The following is an 18,765-nucleotide window of genomic DNA, read 5'->3' on the forward strand; positions in this document are numbered from 1 at the left end:
AAGGACTGTCACTCGAACCCTCTAGGAAAAACACTGAATTTTTAAATGTTAAAAGTTTCCCTGGAATTGATACATTGTGATGGTTAATTTTATGTGTCAACTAGGATGGTGCTTTGGGATAAGATTAACATTCAAACTGGTAAACACTGAGAAAGAAGTTTGTCCTCCATCATGTGGGGTGGGCTCATCCAATCACTTGAAAGCATGAATAGAACCAAAAGACCAGCTTCCCCGAATCAGAAGAAATTCTCCAGCGAACGGCTTTCGGACGGGAAATGCACCATCGGCTACGTGGTCTCCAGCCCACTGAGACACGCTGCAGGTTTTGGATTTGCCAACTTCCATTTCATGTGAGTCCACCTCTTTGAAATACTTATTTCAAAAATATTTCTTTCTCCCTCTCTTTCGTGTTCTGTTTCTTTGTGAAATTGTGACTAATACAGATATAAAACAAGAAAGGTTGCAAGAACTAAAAAATAAAAAGCCATGGGCAAATATAAAATAGAAGGGGGGTTCTGTGGAAAACCTCACAGAGGGATCTGAGTGAAGACTCCTAGGTGGGCAGGTCATGGTGGGGGTCACTCTCGAGATATACAACTTCTTCACTAAAATTGTTTATCTCTGCCTTAAGCAAGCCTAGTCCCTTGTTTCTGTGTATCCAGGGCAGGCATGGCCAACATCCGGCACATATTGATTGCTTTCTCATCCGGTTTGAATGTGGGATCACAGGAGAAAGCAATCAATTAACAACTAAGGTGCCACAATGAAGAATTGATGCTTCTCATCTCTCTCCCTTCCTATCTGTCTGTCCCTCTCTCTCTCTCTCTCTCTCACTAAATAAAAAAATAAAAAAATAAAATAAATTTTAAAAAAAGTTCAAATTTTTAATTCCTATGTGGTAAATATCAATAGATATAACCCACATGAACAAAAGCTGGCTCTTAATGAGTTAATGCAGCCCGCGATTAAATTTTTAATATTCTCCGCACGACGCACTGTGGAAATGAAATAAGTGGTACTTTTAAATCGTTATACATAAACTACGATATCTAACCATTGTACACAATGAAAGTTAAAATCTCAGCTACTCAGAAGCGGAAGCGTCTTTGATTATTGGAAAGCGAGATATTTAAGAAGATAGTGATACGCAGAAAAGAATTCTGCCTGTGATTAATCTAGGGTTAACTTCCAATAATTGGCCGAATGGATTCATGATACTTCTTTATTTTTTTTAAAAAATCATTATAAAGATTTACAACTTTTGTACTCGTCTGTGCAATTTTTATAAGCAATTGAATAATGGAAAATATGGAAATTTAAAAAAACTCGCTAAGGAGCCTGACCTGTGGTGGCGCAGTGGATAAAGCGTCGACCTGGAAATGCTGAGGTCGCCGGTTCGAAACCCTGGGCTTGCCTGGTCAAGGCACATATGGGAGTTGATGCTTCCAGCTCCTCCCCCTTCTCTCTCTCTGTCTTTCCTCTCTCTCTCTCTCTCTCTCCCTCTCCTCTCTAAAATGAATAAATAAATAAAAAATAAATTAAAAAAAAAACTCGCTAAGGAATATTTAGTAATCTTCAGCTAAACTTATATTTGTGAACAAACTTTTTCTTTAATGAATCTAAATAAAAGTACAACAAGATCAAGAATGAATGATTTACATTTGGAGGCTGTGTTAAGAATAGCTACTACAAGATAGAGCCAGATATTAAAAAAATAATAGGCGATGCAAAGCACCTCAACACGTCACCTTAGTTTTTTGGTTAATTTGTTGTACTAAATTACTTACATTTATTCATAAACAAATTACATAATAAAATTTTGTTTACTTAAACAAATCGTTTTTGTATTTAACATTTTTTAATTTTAGTATTTCCTCTGGCCCGTGAAAAAAGTTTTCTTTCTAATCTGGCCCCGGGGGCAAGAACTGTTGGCCACGCCTGATCTAGAGTAACACACCTTTGATGAGCCGGAGTAATCCTTTCTCCAGACCCTTCAGAGGCATTACTACCCTCAAGAGACCAAATGATCCTACCACCTGAATGCCATCCTTATTCACTGTAAACGTTAATGTTAATTAACTTGTATCCACCAATGTGAAAGAAGTATATGTCCCCAGTTTTACTTTTTATCCAATCATAGGGATTTTCCACCTGGCTTTTCGTGCCTCCTGAATCTATCACCAATGGATGTCATGTCATCTCCCCTTTGATTCCAAATGTACAAAAATAAAACCGCAAAACTGCCATTCTTTGGAGCAGTTTCTCAATTCATTGAGAGCTTATTTCTGGGCATGTTCTCACTTTGGCTCAAATAAACTCTAACAGGTGCTTATAAAATTTTTGTATAGGCTTGGATGTTCTCACGCTGACAGTCCCCCGGGATTGTGCAAGACCCTTTCAGGTGTCAGCAAAGTAAAATCTGTTTCATAGCAGTGCTAAGATCTATTACTGCTCACAAAAATTAGGGGTATTTCAAAATGAATATGAAGTAATAAAATATTCCGATTTTTGTGAGCAGTGTATTTGCCCTTCTTGTCTCTCATCCTCTGACAAACGTATGGTCGGATTTTCCAGAGAACACAGGGTCTATGCGGTATCACAACAGACTGAATGCAGAAACGGACAGCAAAATCTACCTGTCTTCTATTGACCCAGCTATTAAAGAGATTTGCAAAAGTGTGAAGCATTACTAACTCCTTAATAAAAACTTATTTTATTTTGAAAAACATAGTGATTTTTCATAAACTATGTCATTTATGTTAGCAGGTAAGGAGGTCATCATTCTTTTATAAATGAATAAAGAAATATGTTTACATGTTCCAAGTTCTTGCCTGGCCAGGCAGTGGTGCAGTGAATAAAGTGTCAGTCTGGGATGCTGAGGACCCAGGTCAAAACCCCAAGATTGCCAGCTTGAGCACGGGCTCATCAGCTTGAGCGTGGGCTCATCCGGCTTGAGCATGGGATCATAGACATGCCCCCATGGTCGCTGGCATGTCTATGATCCCCAAGGGTTGCTGGTTTGAGCAAGGGGTCACTGGCTTGGCTGGAGCCATCCGGTAGAGGCATGTATTGATTGCCTTCTCCTCCGGCTTGAGTGTGGGATCACAGGAGAAAGCAATCGATTAACAACTAAGGTGCCACAATGAAGAATTGATGCTTCTCATCTGTCTCCCTTCCTGTCTGTCTGTCTCTGTCTGTCTCTCTGTCTCTCTCTCTCTCTCACTAAAAAAGAAAAAAAAAGTTCAAATTTTTAATTCCTATGTGGTAAATATCAATAGATATAACCCACATGAACAAAAGCTGGCTCTTTGGAGCTTTCAGTGATATGGAGTATATACTGGAATCCTGAATCCAAAAAATTTGAGAACACTGCTATAAAAAGAGAACATAACAGTAAAGTTATTAATAATCATTTAAATGTAAAACATCTGGGTTATAGTAAAAGTTTTAAACTGAGTAGGGCAATTAAAGAACTCAGCTAAATGAGTTATTTCAAAGATAATAAACTCAAATGACATTTGATGCTATCAATTAGAGAAATTAATTAGAAAACATAAGAGTAACAAATAGAGCTAGAATCAGACTATAAATCTTACCAGAAAAATAAAGTAAGGAAAATATACACTTATTTAAAAAAAAATTTTTTTTTTGTTAATTTCAAAAAGAGAAGTGAAAGAGAAACATCAAGCTGTTTCTATATGTGCCCTGACCAGGGATCAAACCGGCAACCTTGCGTATCGGGACGGTGTTCTAACCAACTGAGCTCTCTGGCCAGGGTGTACTCTGTTATTTTTAACCAGAGAAAACAAAGAGGCATATGATATAAAAAGTGCAAAAAAGTCATAAGCAAAAAGATATGTCATTTAAAATAGATTAAATTATCATCTTAGGGTATAAATGGTCAAAACAGAATCTGACTATAAAAGATGCAACTAAATAAAGTGACATTAAAAATATTAAACTTAAGAAGATAAGCAAGTTACCTTAGACAAAGGCAAAAAGACAGAAAGCAAAATTCACAATATTTGTATTTCAAAGTAAAGTTTAAGACGACGAATAGACAAATATTTTGTAGTGATTAAAAAGCACTTTGCATCCTATCCTTAACTCCTAAAGTATTATTGTAAAATTTATATACAGGATGTTAGCAAACTATATCATATTTATGAATAATTCTTGGTCTTAAACACACAAGAACATATCCAGTATTTGTCCTTGAATTAATCAGGTGAGAGCTGGTGGAGCAGCTTCCTACCAGACCAAAGTGCTGGCAGAGGCCATGGTACCTTGTCTGTGACCCACTCCACAGAGCCAGCAAGCGGGCTCCATACCTCAATCTCCATCGGCCTGGCTAATGCTCTTCGCCCCACCCTGGGGACTCCAAGACTCCACCCCACCTAACTCGTGGCCCCACCCAAACTGTTGCCAGTGGTTTTTCCATATGAACGGCCTACCTTGGCTCATGCTTCAGACTTTGCTAAAATCTCTCTAAACAAGCAGCACTTGGCCTCAGAGTGCCCTCTACCTCTCAGGAAGTGGCTCCAGGCCTGGCACTAGTGGCAGCCAGCTTTGGTTCACAGCTTGGCCTCTCCTGGGCACCTCCAAGCCCAGCACAAGGAGCAGCCATTTGCAGACTGCTTTATAGCTATGCCAGGTAGCCCTGGGCAGAACACAGGCACTGACTGATCTTGGGCTGCAACTCCTGTGAGGTCCTAGAGCCAGTGCACCAGTGGATAGCTTCAGACCACCTCAAAGCACCTCCCAACCACCTTCACAAGTGACACACTCAAGGGGGAGACTTAGCAGGCACCAGAGCCCTGCTGAAGTAAGTCCTGCTCCGTGGGGTGACCCCTGCACAGCTGACGCTCCACAACACTTGCAGCAAGTCCTGGCAACAAATTGACCTGGAGGCTAAATCTCTTCCATTTATCTGCCAGCAGCAATAAAACCTCAACTACAACAGGCATTTGTACACAGCCCACATAGTAGTGGGAGGTGGGGGGGCATACCTGGAGTGCCCAGCTTGGGTGAACCAGGAGGCTGGGTCATTTGACCCTACAGGACACCTAAATTAGGCCACTCTACCAAGGAGGAGACAAAGAAACACATCCTAAATGAAGGAACAGAACAAAAATCCAGCAAAAAGAACTAAACAAAAGGGACACAAGCTATCTACTAGATGAAGAGTTCAAAAACAATGGTTATAAGGATACTCAATGAACCTAGGGAAGAGTAAATGAACTTAGAACTTCAACAGCGTAGAAAAGAATATGGAAACCATAAAAAATAAAACCCAATCAGAAACAAAGGACACACTAACTGAAATGAATTTTTTTATTTTTTTTTTACAGAAAGAGAGGAACAGACAGGGACAGAGAGAGATGAGAAGCATCAATTATCAGTTTTTCGTTGCAACACCTTAGTTGTTCATTGATTGCTTTCTCATATGTGCCTTGACCGTGGGCCTTCAGCAGACTGAGTAACCCCTTGCTTGAGCCAGTGACCTTGGGTCCAAGCTGGTGAGCTTTTGCTCAAGTCAGATGAGCCCGCGCTCAAGCTGGCGACCTTGGGGTCTCAAACCTGGGCCCTCCGCATCCCAGTCCGATGCTCTATCCACTGTGCCACCCCCTGGTCAGGCTGAAATGAAAATTTATGGGCCATCAACAGTAGAATAGATAAAGCTGAGAGTCAAAACAGCAATTTGGAATATAAGAAAGCAAAAAGCACCCAATCAGAACAGCAAAAAGAAAAAGAATCCAAAAAAATGAGGATAGTGTACGGAGCCTCTAGGACAATATCAAGCGTACCAACATCTGCATCACGGGGGGTGCCTGAAGAAGAAGAAAGTGAGCAAGAAACTGAAAACCTATTTGAAAAAATAATGATAGAAAACTTCCCTAACTTGGTGAAGGAAATGAACATACAAGTCCAGGAAGCACAGAGAGTCCCAAACAAGATGAACCCAAAGAGGCCCACACCAAGACACCTTATAACTAAAATGCAAAAGGTTCAAGACAAAGAGAGAATCTTAAAAGCAACATAAGAAAAGCAGCTGGTTACCAACAAGGGAGCTCCTATAAGACTGTCAGCTGATTTCTCAACAGAAACTTTGCAGACCAGAAGGAGTGGCAAGAAATATTCAAAGTGATGAAAGGCAAGGACCTCCAACCAAGATTACCCAGCAAAGCTACCCTTCATAATCGAAGGACATAGAAAGAGCTTCCCAGATAAGAAAAAGCTGAGGGGTTCACCACCACTAAACCAGTATTATATGGAATGTTAAAGGGTCTTCTTTAAGAAGAAGACAAACGATCAAAAATATGAAAAATAAAACATAGCTATCAACAACTGAATCTAAAAAGCATAATAAGTGAACAAGCAGAACAGAAACAGACTCATAGATCCAGAGGACATTCGGACAGTTGCCAGATGGAAGGGGGTGGAGGGAGGTGAACAAGGTGATGGGATTAAGAAGTACAAAGAGGAGTGGTGGTCAGGGCCTGCCTTCTGCCCCCCGGAGAGACGGCGCTGGGTGCTGAGGACCCACCACATTGTGCCGCTGCTGGTAACCCTCCTTGGAGTCCAGCCAGTGCGGAAATAGTCCCAGCTCAGATTCTAGGGTTAGAGGAGTTTCCATACAATTATACATCATTTTCATTTTTACCAACAAGAATATATTGATGGAGTTATCTTGCATTTTAAAAGACCGTTTGAGCCTGACCTGTGGTGGCGCAGTGGATAAAGCGTCGACCTGGAACGCTGAGGTCGCCGGTTCAAAACCCTGCACTTGCCTGGTCAAGGCACATTTGAGAGTTGATGTTTCCAGCTCCTCCCCCCTTTCTCTCTCTCTCTCATTCTCTATCTCCTCTCTAAAATGAATAAATAAATACATAAAAGACAATTTGCATCCTTCTCTAACCAGAAGAGTATTACATCCCAGCCCACGCAGCCCCTCTCCCCTGAGAGCAACACTCCTGACTGTGTTAGTCCCTGTCGGGCCCATCTGTTCTTACTTCCTCCTATCAAGTGTACAGAGGCATTGAGTCGACTCTCGGGCTCTGAATAACACTGGTGCCCAACTACCTGGAAACTGGGAAAAGCTTGACAATCGCCAGGCACTTGATGTGGATGTTACTATTTCTGAAGAAGCCCTTTTCTGGACCGAGTTGTCTTTGACTGGGGGGAGAGGAGGCGTGGGGGAAGCGAGAGGGGCTCAGGCGTGGGGGAAGCATTGAGCTCTGCCGCTAGGCCCAGCTGTATGGCTGTTGCAAGGAAATCCAGTCGTGTGAGTCATGTCACCTTAAACTTTCCCACTTTGATTTTAAACACCTGAAGTGCTCACCACGTATTTCTTTGTAACCTCATTCTCTTGTGCACCGGTGGATGAGGCTGGGTCGACAGAAATAACCAGGGGAGATGCCGACCTTATCGCAGATGAAGGACAGGACTAACCTGTAGTTGAGATCACTGCCTCTTCCGGCCATCTTCTCCTGCTGGACATGCTGGGCCATGGAGCTGGCCTGGGTCACCCTCAGTCAGCCTTCCCCTGCCTCTCCGCCTTCCCAGGGAGCACCGGAGTGGCTGCCTGCCGAAAGGTCCTTCAGGGTGGCCCCCGGAAGGGGAAAGAAAACTGAAATGGCTGATCACTGTGCTGTGTCTGTCCCTCCCCCCCCCCCCGAACGTCCAAGGCATTTCTCAGCCCCCCCCCCCTGGGGGTGAGGAGCAGAGGGAGGAGCATGACCAGATCTGGGTGGAAGCCAGGGGCCACACTTTCACACACAGGAAAGATGGCGGGGAAGGCTAACGAACTCAGAGGAATCCACGCTGTTTGGAGGTGAGGGGGTACCGTTGTATGGGGGTAAAGCGAACATCACCTCGCCGAGGTGGGGGGAGGAAGAAAGGGGAACGAAAAACTTTTCAGATCCTCTCTCAGGCCCATGGGCTGGCCGGGCACGGTGGCAAGTCTGGGACTGAACAAGGTAGATGTCATGTTCAGACACAGGGCTGGGGACAGCCTGAATGCTCAGCATTGTAACGTGGAAAAGATGTTCTTCAAATTTCTGGGAAGCAGCCAGAGTGAAGAGAGAACGCTTCCCAACTCCTGACATCGGAGGGAAGTTTGGGCAGAGAAGCTCGACGTGGGATTCTGAGCTTTCCTGAATACGTGGGCACTTTCCAAACACAGCCACGGTTACGAAGGGAAAACTGAGCTCCACCTAGGCACCTACATCTTGAGGACAGCGGCACGCTTCTCATTGGCTGGGAGGCTTAGAACTCCGATGATGTGGGCCTTAACCGACAAGGCGATCCCTCACTAACCAGTGCATTATATTTATGTCGGTACATGGTTTTTTCACTTTTAGCCAGCCCTCAGTCTGTAAAGGATGTGAAGCCATTTATAAAAACACACTATATCAGCATCAAGTTGGGGAAGAAAATAGGAGTGATGTGCAAAGAAAATAAATACACCAAACCAGAAGATAAAAATCTAGGCAGGACAACAGGTGACAGGCAGAGGTGACCGGGAAGCAGGCCACCTGCAGAACCCAGGGCCTCAGTCACAACAATGAGCCAAAGGACCGGCAAAGCAACATTTCTCCAAAGTATGTTCCACTCAATCCCACTTCTTCCGGTTCATTATGGATGTGCTCAAAATTCTGCATAACTATGTTTGCAAAACATAGAAGGCAGGGATTTTTGCCCCTCTGCCAGCTTTTGCTTTTTCTCTTCCCTGGCAAAGATTCCAGGGCAGTGGAGGGTTGTGTGCCTAGCAGATGCTGCACACACAGCTCTCTCTCTCTCTCTCTCTCTTATTTCTTTTTCTGAAGCTGGAAACGGGGAGAGACAGTCAGACAGACTCCCGCATGCGCCCGACCGGGATCCACCCGGCACGCCCACCAGGGGCGATGCTCTGCCCCTCCGGGGCGTCGCTCTGTCGCGACCAGAGCCACTCTAGCGCCTGGGACAGAGGCCAAGGAGCCATCCCCAGCGCCCGGGCCATCTTTGCTCCAATGGAGCCTTGGCTGCGGGAGGGGAAGAGAGAGACAGAGAGGAAAAAGGGGGGGGGGGGGTGAAGAAGCAAATGGGCGCTTCTCCTATGTGCCCTGGCCGGGAATCGAACCGGGTCCCCTGCACGCCAGGCCGATGCTCTACCGCTGAGCCAACCGGCCAGGGCCTCTCTCTCTCTCTTTCAGTCCCTCTCTCTTTTCCTCTCTCCCTACTTCCCTCCCTCCCTCCCTCTCTATCTCCCCACTTTGTAGGGCAGAAGAACAGGTAAGTTGAGCCTCTGTTAGGCACCACTGTCCTCCGTTCTTACCTTTATGAGCCACAGGGGCCCAGACAAAGCTTGGCAGAGACTATACCAGCCACTTCGATGGCCTTTTATCTCCTCTCCCTTTGCTCTAGGCAGCAGGTGGACCCAGGCCACCACTGAGCTGAGCAGTGATATGTATGTGCCAGTTTCTTTTGCTTGTAAGCACAAGGTCTTTGGTGAGCTTACGTTGGCTGGCAGTGAGACTGAGATTGAAGGGATATCCCTCCCAAGTTTATGAGAAAGCCATCCTCGGCAATATAGAGCATTCGCTTATCAGCGGTCGGGGAACCGTGGCTTGCGAGTCACACGCGGTTCTTTGGCCCTTTGAGTGTGGCTCCAAGGCCAGCTTAGGCGTACCCTAATTAAGTTAATGATAATGTACCTACCTATATAGTTTAAGTTTAAAAAAAATTGGCTCTCAAAAGAAATGTCAATCGTGGTACCGTTGATATTTGGCTCTGTTGACTGATGAGTTTGCCGACCACTGGCCTAGATAATAATGAGCTGGAATTTTAGGTTCCGTTTTTCATGGTCTTGTTTTACTCTACATTCACTAGTGAATCTATCTCTCTGGGATAAAGGATTCCTGGACCAAGAGTATCAGTTGGTCCTTGGTTTCTAACACAAGTGTAGAGCTGTCTTCTTTTCCTTCCACGGCACCCACGGGGTGAGAAAATCCCAGCCTGCCCTCGTCCTCTGCTCTCCCACCCAGAACTAGGCCAACGGCAGGATAATCTCTGAAGGCATGTCGATGCTTTCTTTCCACCTGAAAGATTTCTCCGCATTGTGTGAAGTGTGCCGATATCTGAGGCTTGGAGTCAGAGAGTGAATTCCAGAGTCCTGACCCCAGCGCAGTGCTATAAGTTTATTTGCTGCCGTGCCCCCTGCTTGCCAAAGACTAGCAGCTCCCACCTGGGAACACTCATAGGATATTCACTCCTTTTATGTCCAATTAGGTCAGATAATCAATCCAAGATTGAGCACATTTCTGTGACGATCTGTTGCCTACGATTCACTCTCTGGTACCAATTTTTTAATCAGTTGGGGTTTTAGGGTACAAGTAACCAAATAGACTGGCTAATTCAACAAAAAATCAATTTCTTGGGAGTGTATTTGGGAGCTCATGGATGTCTGGGGAGGCTGGAGAACTGGGATAAGAAAGCGGGCAGTCGAGGCAGTAAGGTCGCCAGCCCAGGTCACCCTGCCGGCCTCATGTATACAGCATGTGCGGCCATTGACTTGGCAAATGCGTTCTTTCTATATATTCTGATTAGAAAAGAGAATCAGAAACAGTTTTCATTCTCACGTGACAGATAAGAGTATTCATTTACAGATTTGTCTTGGGTAACATGAACTCACCTGCCTTTTGTCATAATATAGTTCAAAGATGTCTGGATCACCTGGACATCCCACAGACCATCACGCTGATTGGCTGTATCTCTGACGTCACCAGGATCAGACAGAATACAAAAGAGGTGGCTGGTACACCTGCTGAAGAGGAATAAATTACTCTCTTTGCAGCAACTGTAATGAATCCCAAAAGCATTACAATGAGCAAAGGAAGCTATACATCATGAAAGCACATACTGTATATTTTCACTGGTGTAAAACTTTAATACAGACAAAAGGAATCTGTAGTGATAGGAAGCAGCAGATCGGCTGGGGCTGCAGAGGAGAGGGCTGCAAAGGACACCTGGCGGTGGTGGAGGAATCTGTATCCTAGCCTGGGGTCCCACACTCTCCCAGGCTCCCAGCCTCTCTCCCGCCTGGTGGTCTGCCTGCCTCTGCCTAACTTCAGTTTGCATCCCGACAAACTGTAGGCATTTCTGAGCTGCCTCACTGCCCCTTTAATTTCTTGTTTGTTTTTTAAAAACTTGGATGGTGTCTAGTAAATGTATTCAGATATGTCACCATCACCCTCACCACAATCCAGTTTGTAGAACATTCTCATCGCTCCAGAAAGTCTAGCAGGGCAGGTCAGAGGAAAGAGAGGTGGTGGGGAAGGCAGAGACATGGCTTCTCAGAGCCCCGTGGACTCCGGGGCTGGGCCCCCAGGTCTCTCCCCTCTGTACCCCCTCCAGGCCTGGTCCGGATGGGGGAGCACCAGCACCAACCCCCAGATGCCACAGCAATCTCACAAGTTTCCAGAGGTGGGGCCAGGTTGCAGGCACAGCCTTCGGCTTCCCGTACGATCTGCTCAAAATACTTTCACTTTTCTTTCCTGGGAGGCCAGGCCCTCCCTGCGTGGGCGGAAGCCAGCCTTCTTCCTGCCTCCGGTTCCTCCCCGCGTTGCTCCCAATCCTCCCGGAGCCACCTCTGGCCGGCCCCTGCGCCCGGGACGCGAAGGAGCAGGTAGAAAACCCCGCATTTAGCGTGAGCTCTTCTTGACTTCGCTGTTTGATTCGTTTCGGGCGATCGGGACTTTTGTGATTAATTTCCTGGCAGCGGCTGCAGGGTGGAACCCATCTGTTTACGCTGTGAGGCTCTCTCTTGGTAAAATTGTGTTTAACAGAAAGACCTGGGGGAGGGGGACTGTGGGGGATTGGAGAGGAGACCACCGAACAGGGGGACAGAGATAGGTGGGGGGATGGGAAGCACACACACAGCTCAGCCTCCCCCCCCCCCTAAATTCTAGCCTGATGTGGGTGGAACAAGGTTTGCCCTCCAGCCCCCTCATCCACACTCTGTGATTCTGCCCTCTGCCCGAACTAGCCACTCGCTCACTGTCCACCCTGCAAGTGGCCAGAAGTAGTTGGGAAGCTGGCAAAAAAGAGAAAATTGGGGAGTACGTTTCACTTCCTCCGTAGTGTTCTGTAAACTTTTTATATTTTCTCATTAAGCATATTCATAATTATTTCCCCAAAATAAATTCCTAGAAGGGGAATTTGGGATGCAAGAGAACACATATTTTGGGGTATTTGACAGTGATTATTAAGTTGGGCTCCAGAACGTCTGGCTGCTTGCCTTTTCTCCAGGACAGTCTGTGGCTATTGCCCTTGTTTTCTGCCCTGGCTGACTTGAGGGGCAAACGTGTTGTTAAACTGTCTTCGTTTGCACTGTTCAGAACCACTAGTAAGTTACCATGTTTTATTGCACATTTGACTTTTTGCTTTTGTGGGGTTTTTTTTTACAAGAATGTTTGCTTTTGCTTCTTCTTTCAAAGTTTTTTTTTTTCCTCTTCCTTTGTCTTTTTCATGTTTAAGACTCCTTTACATAATAGAAATCCGAACACTTGTATATGAGACTTGGTATCAGGCACTAGTGAAAAATGGGCTTTGGTGAAGTGAGCTCTCTTTTGCCGCTGAATAACCTCGGGCAGGTTACTTAACCTCTCTGTGCTCCATCCCGGTTATTCACAGCAGACAAGGAATGAGGAACCATCTATCTGTCTGAGGGATCACTTCGTAAGTTATATAAATGTCTAACCACTGTGCTGCACACCTAAAACTAATACAGTATTAAATATCAATTGTGATTAAAAAATAAGCAAAAAAAAGTATTTTTTTTTCAAGAATGAGGAAACAGATATATGATCTGTTCTGAAGGCGGTCGCATAATTAGTCATCCTCACCCTAACCCCAGGGACCCTTCCTCTTCTGGGTGTGTACTCATTCTGATTCTCTCCGGCTCTGGGCTCCGGGCTCCGGGCAGTGCCCTTCCGTCTGCGTGTTGTGGATGGTAGATGTCTCTCACACCTGTTCTCCCTCTTCCAGGACTTCTTCACGATTACAGACCTCCTATGGCATTCTTTCTTGTCTTCCAGTACTGTTCTGGATTTTGCTATTTTATATATATATAAAATATATATATATATGTATATATTTTTTACTGTCAAACTTAAAGGATTTGAGAATGAGGAAAGAAGAAGACGGGGTGCCCAATCAGCTGCCGGGGTTGAATCCCTACAAATCGTCATTCATTACAGTTCCATTTTCTCTGTGAGGTAAAATGAAGCTGGAGAAATGGGATATGTGTTTGTTTTGTTTTTGAAGTAGCTCCAGGTGATGGACTGTTTTGTTAATGCCTCCCTTTTCTTGACAATGTATCAAGAATGTCATCTATAAATTTTCTGCCTAGGAAACTTATTAATATTTTCTCCTGACCTATATACATGGTGAATTTTATAAATGTGGCGTGGGCATGGGGGAAAAAGCACCTGTCTGTTCTGAGATACGAAATTGATGCATAAATCAGTGAAGTCGCCTCAAGTAAGCATGTCTTTATAGTCTTTGTGTCTTTATTTCTGCCTGTCTGTTGAGGATGGTAGGTGGTTAATTCAGGTTTCTAAGCAGTCTCAGGCTTCCGTCTTCCGGCCCGTTTGGGGGCAGCCCCTTTAACACAAGCATTGCTAGGGTGTGCCGTAAGCCACGGTCAGGAAGTCTTAGCCCAGCTCAGACTGTAGGACTGCTGGCTGCGAGCCAGGAGGTTGGGACATCTTCACCTGTACCACTTCCAGGTTAGACAACTTAGGACAGGTTAATAAACCTCTCTGTGTCACAGTGTCCTTGACAATAAAGATAGGTGTGATCATAGTAACCATCTCACGAGGGCTTTGTGAAGATCAAATAAGTCACCGCATGAGAAACCCTTAGAACCAGAGTCTGGTACCAGAAGCACTCAATAAACATGAGCTATTTTTTTTTTTAACATGAGCTATTTTTGATACCTGCCTGATGTTGCCCCAGCAGCTCCCTTGGGATTTCAGGGTCATGTTGTTGGTCACTTTTAGCTTCGACTGTTGCTGAGCGTTGTCACTGCTTCTTGTACCCATGAGCCTTTGAGGCAGACATGGCTGTGCAGATGGCCCTGGGATGCCGCGGACCAGTGCAGCTAGTAATTCTGGGTCCTGAAGGAGAACTGTAGGGAATTAAGAAAATAGACTCACTGAGAAAAGAGGATGGGATTGGGAGGCCTCTTCAATGCTGATGGCAATATCGGAAAGCCCCATAGCCCCAGTTTGCTTTATTATCTAGCCATATGCAAATAAGGAGGTCTTTGATACAAAGTCACACATCTGAGGCAAAAACAGGAATCCCTCCACTGTGCATAAATGAAATCAACCAAGGTCTGAACAAAGGGTGAGAGAAAGGACATGTAAATTGCTTCCAGCAACTTAAGCAAGCAAGTGAAGTGGGGCTATGGGATGAGTGCAAATACTCAGCTACATAGCCAATATGAAGGTGGGAGGAGGAGAGAACTTAGCCTTTTGCTAAGCCTCGAATCTACAAAGGCTTTTTGCCACTTGCAGGCAGTCTACCACACTGGGAGGCCCGCAGTACCAGAGTGCCCGCTGCACATCAAGGGCCACTTGCCAACCTCCACAATGTCTTTGCTTCTCTTTTTCTCATGTGCCCCTTCCATAGGATGTTCACCATGGCCCCGAATTTGAAAACGACCCTTTACAATCACTTCAAGTCCCAGAAGCTGGAGTTCTCTTATGCCATATCCAAACCATTTCCCTTCTTTGAGGGCCTCCGAGACAAAACCTTCATCACCGAGAGGATGTACGCGGTGAGTGAGGCTGAGTGCTTTCCCGGGGGCTGCCCCGCCCTCACTAAGAAAACCCCGTTATTCAGGTCATGAATCACAAGCCCCTCAGGGCTTCTAGAGATTAGAAGGCCCAGAACCAAATGTTCATTATCAGGGAAAAGAGGATGTCCTAGGACAGGGGTCGGGAACCTATAGCTCACGAGCCAGATGTGACCCTTTTTTTTTTTTTTTAATTTTTTTTAAATGTTCTAGCATTATTATTTTATTTATTCATTTTAGAGAGGAGAGAGAGAGAGAGAGAGAGAGAGGAGGAGCAGGAAGCATCAACTCCCATATGTGCCTTGACCAGGCAAGCTCAGTGTTTCGAACCAGCGACCTCAGCGTTTCCAGGTCGATGCTTTATCCACTGCGCCACCACAGGTCAGGCTGAGATGTGGCTCTTTTGATGGCTGCATCAGGCTCGCAGACAAATCTTTAATAAAAAAAAAAGTAATAATGTTAAAAATGTAAAACATTCAGCCCTGGCCGGTTAGCTCAGTGGTAGAGCGTCAGCCTGGCGTGCGGGAGTCCCGGGTTCGATTCCCGGCCAGGGCACACAGGAGAAGCGCCCATCTGCTTCTCCACCCCTCCCCCTCTCTTTCCTCTCTGTCTCTCTCTTCCCCTCCCGCAGCCAAGGCTCCATTGGAGCAAAGTTAGCCCAGGTGCTGAGGATGGCTCTATGGCCTCTGTCTCAGGCACTGGGTTGGCTCTGGTTGCGACAGAGCAACGCCCCAGATGGGCAGAGCATCGCCCCCTGGTGGGCATGCTGGGTGCATCCCGGTCTGGCGCATGCAGGAGTCTGTATGACTGCCTCCCCATTTCCAACTTCAGAAAAATACAAAAATACAAAAAAAAAAATTATATATATATATATATAAAAACATTCTCATGTATTACAATCCATTCATTTCCTACCACTCATGTTCATGGTTGTGGGTGGCTGGAGCCGATCACAGCTGTCCTCCAGGACAACACCAAGTTTTTATTGGATAATGTGTAACATACACGGGTCGTTGTATGGCTCTCACAGAATTACATTTTAAAATATGTGACATTCATGGCTCTCTCAGCCAAAAAGGTTCCCAACCCCTGTCCTAGGATGACCTCAAACCAGATAACTTAAAAGAAAAAAATGCATTCTCCCACAGTTATGGAAGCCAGAAGTCCAAAATTAAGGCGTTGGCAGTATTGATTTCTTCTAGAGACTCTGAGGGCAAACCTGTCCCCAGGTTTTTCTGGTGGTAGCAGCCATCATTGTGGTGTTCTTGACATACAGAACTATCTAATAACTGCTTCCGTCTCTACATCGCCTTGTTTGTGTGTGTGTGTCTCCTCCCTCTCTCTCCTCTAAGGGCACTTGTCATTGTGGTTTAGGGACCACGCTAATCCAAAATGATCTCATCTTAAGATCTTTAAATTGATTAGATCAGCAAAGACCTTTTTTCAAAAAAAAAAAAATATATATATATATATATATATATCACATTTATAGGTTTCAAGTGGACATGTTTTTGGAGGGAGGGGCACCATTTAACCTACTAAGGGCACCATTCTAATTCCTAAGACCATATCATCCATAGTCCATTCCAATGTGAAGAAAGGCAGCCAGTGAGAGGTATGACTATGTGTATAAATATGTCACTCTTTTTATATAATTCAGGGTTTTAAAAGCATTTCCTGAGCCCAGGGAACTGTTGGCCGTGGTAGAACCACCTGCCCCCCAGCCTTGGCCTGGCTGGCTCCAAACCCTCTCTAGAACTCAGCCCAGAGGTCACTGCTCAGAGTGGCCTCCTTGACCTACTCATCTGATTAAGACTTCCCACATTATTCTTTCTCATAGAAACCTATGATTTCCCTTAATAAAACTTCTCTCAATAATAATTGGGTCTTTATTTAATTTGTGTTTATTACTGAATGCCCACCTTCTTTGCCTGGCAGGGATCTCTCCCCGATAAGGGCAACGCCATCTTAATCTTCTCCATTGCTTTGTACCCAAGAACTAGCCAAGGAGATGCTCCATAAGCATGTTACAATTCTCTCCTGCCATGTTTCTCGTTTTACTTGCCCTCTCAGCAAGAAGAATTCTTTGAGTGATTTCCTCATGGCTGGACCCCATTCAGGCCAGCTCAAGTCCAAGAGAGAAAAGAGAACACAGATTAATGAAAATCAACAGAGTTGCCCCTATGACCAGCTATTAGGTCAATGGCTGAAGTGTCCTGCCCAGAGCCATGGAGAATTAATCCACCATAACAGCCTTTTACTGCATTCTCCTTTCTTAAAATTTCTCTTTTCCCTCAAATATGCCTAAAATAAGGTTCCCAAGACAGACTTATTTTAAAGAAGGCTAAATTATGCATTTCTATGGCTAACTGTCAAAATATATGTGGCATTCCCAAAGTAAACATGTGGAACTGTGATTTCTCTACATCAGGGAATTTGACTCTACCTTTTGTGTTAAATTTCTTCTTAGAGTCAGCAAAATGGGCCCTGGCCTGATAGCTCAGTTGGTTAGAGCATCGTTCCTAAAGCAGCCGTGGCTGCCAGTTCGATCCCCGGCCAGGGCACATACAGGAACGGCTCAATGTCCCTGTCTGTCTCTCTCTCTCTCTCTCATCCTCTTTCGCTAAAATCAATTAAAAAAGAAAGACAGCAAAATGGCATTCTTACAACTTAAAAAACCACACACGTAGAATAAACCTCCGTTTAATTGTATAGCCATGTGTGAGAGTCCCTCGTTCCATTTCTTCTTGTAGGAGTCTCTGGAAGCCTACAGAAACATGGTCCCGATCTCGAAAGTGGTCTACAACATCCTCAGCACGCTGGAGGACCAGTTGAGCCTGTCCCTTCTGTCGGTGCTGTTCAGCCAGATCAACCTGCGTGAATATCCCAACCTGATGAAGATTTTCAAGAGCTTCAGAAAGGGTACGAGGCTTCCCGGGCGCCCCCGGGGCTGTGGAAGCGTGAGGAAAGTTGCTCTGCTGCAAGCCAGGGTTGTTTTCTGGCCCCGTGGAAGTGGGCTCTGACGGCCCACTCTCTCTCTGGGCAGGGACGGGCCACGTTCCCTCACGGGTGTGACAGCAGGAGCAGCCCGCAGCCCCGGTTCTCTAAGAGGACTTTCCAGAGGGCACGAGTGTTTCTGTCTGACCTGCTCTATGAGTTTGGGAGAAATTGTATTGTTTAGCATCCTGGGCATCTCTGGGAATGCATAACGGGATGGAAATGCAATGTGACAGGGGACCCTTTCAGACAGAAGGACAAGGAGAGACAGAGAGGAGTAATGAGTAGGGTGGTAATAGTAAGCATCTGCCGTTGTTGTTGTTGTTGCTGTTGTTGTGGAGTGCTTGGTAAATGACAGACATTATCCCAGGCACTTTCTAAGATCTCATGTCATATGTAGCGAGTCCTGTGAAGTCATAGTTATCCTTGGGGAACACATCAGATTAAATCTCGGAATAACTTCCCCAGGCTCCTTGTCTGTTTGGAGCAGAGCCGGAAGTCCTCCTTGGCTCTCCTAGGACCGGGGCCTGAGATTTTGATCACCATGGTCTGGAGGCTGCCTGGAAGGCGGAGTGTGGCGCTGGAGGAGGGAGCAAGGCTGCGGGCGAGGGCGAGAGGGGACTGTGGGCACAGAGGCAGGAGAGGGGGTGCAGAAAGGAGCGGAGCGTGAGGCACACACCTAGAGGGAGAACGCGCCGAGTGGATGGAAGAGCAGTGGTCGAGCTGGGAAAGAAAGAAGGGAGCAGGGGGTGAAACCACGTTAGATCTGAGGGCAAACACGTTGTCCAGGACGCGTGGTCCACGCATCTGAGAGTGGCAGGGGAAGGACCAGCAGGTCCCCGCCGCTGACAGCTCTCATCTGCTCTCTGACCCGTTACCGTCAAGAGTCACCTCCCCAATGGGAGAAATGATCCTGGAGCTAACAG

At 45.6% G+C, this 18,765-nt stretch overlaps 2 protein-coding genes across 12 annotated transcripts in view; one reads left to right on the forward strand and one right to left on the reverse strand.

The window, feature by feature from the left end:
- LOC136337979 (nuclear body protein SP140-like protein) overlaps nt 1-11,530 on the reverse strand; it is an 85,717-nt gene extending 74,187 nt beyond the window's left edge. The window contains exons 1-3 of one of the 8 annotated variants that reach the window (XM_066279935.1): nt 11,428-11,484; nt 10,673-10,801; nt 7,453-7,598 (exon numbers count right to left, since the gene is read on the reverse strand). In XM_066279935.1, coding sequence (XP_066136032.1) covers nt 7,453-7,511 — 59 coding nt within the window. In that variant the 5' untranslated portion in view covers nt 7,512-7,598; nt 10,673-10,801; nt 11,428-11,484. The other 7 variants (XM_066279928.1, XM_066279930.1, XM_066279931.1 and 4 more) reach the window with 7 other exon arrangements.
- SP110 (SP110 nuclear body protein) overlaps nt 7,764-18,765 on the forward strand; it is a 43,020-nt gene continuing 32,018 nt past the window's right edge. The window contains exons 1-3 of one of the 4 annotated variants that reach the window (XM_066279938.1): nt 7,764-7,834; nt 14,677-14,824; nt 17,596-17,764. In XM_066279938.1, coding sequence (XP_066136035.1) covers nt 7,788-7,834; nt 14,677-14,824; nt 17,596-17,764 — 364 coding nt within the window. In that variant the 5' untranslated portion in view covers nt 7,764-7,787. Of the gene's footprint in view, nt 7,835-11,405; nt 11,807-14,676; nt 14,825-17,595; nt 17,765-18,765 lie in introns of those variants that run through there. The other 3 variants (XM_066279937.1, XM_066279939.1, XM_066279940.1) reach the window with 3 other exon arrangements.

This window comes from Saccopteryx bilineata, chromosome 5 (assembly GCF_036850765.1).
Source record: "Saccopteryx bilineata isolate mSacBil1 chromosome 5, mSacBil1_pri_phased_curated, whole genome shotgun sequence".
NCBI lineage: Eukaryota > Metazoa > Chordata > Mammalia > Chiroptera > Emballonuridae > Saccopteryx > Saccopteryx bilineata.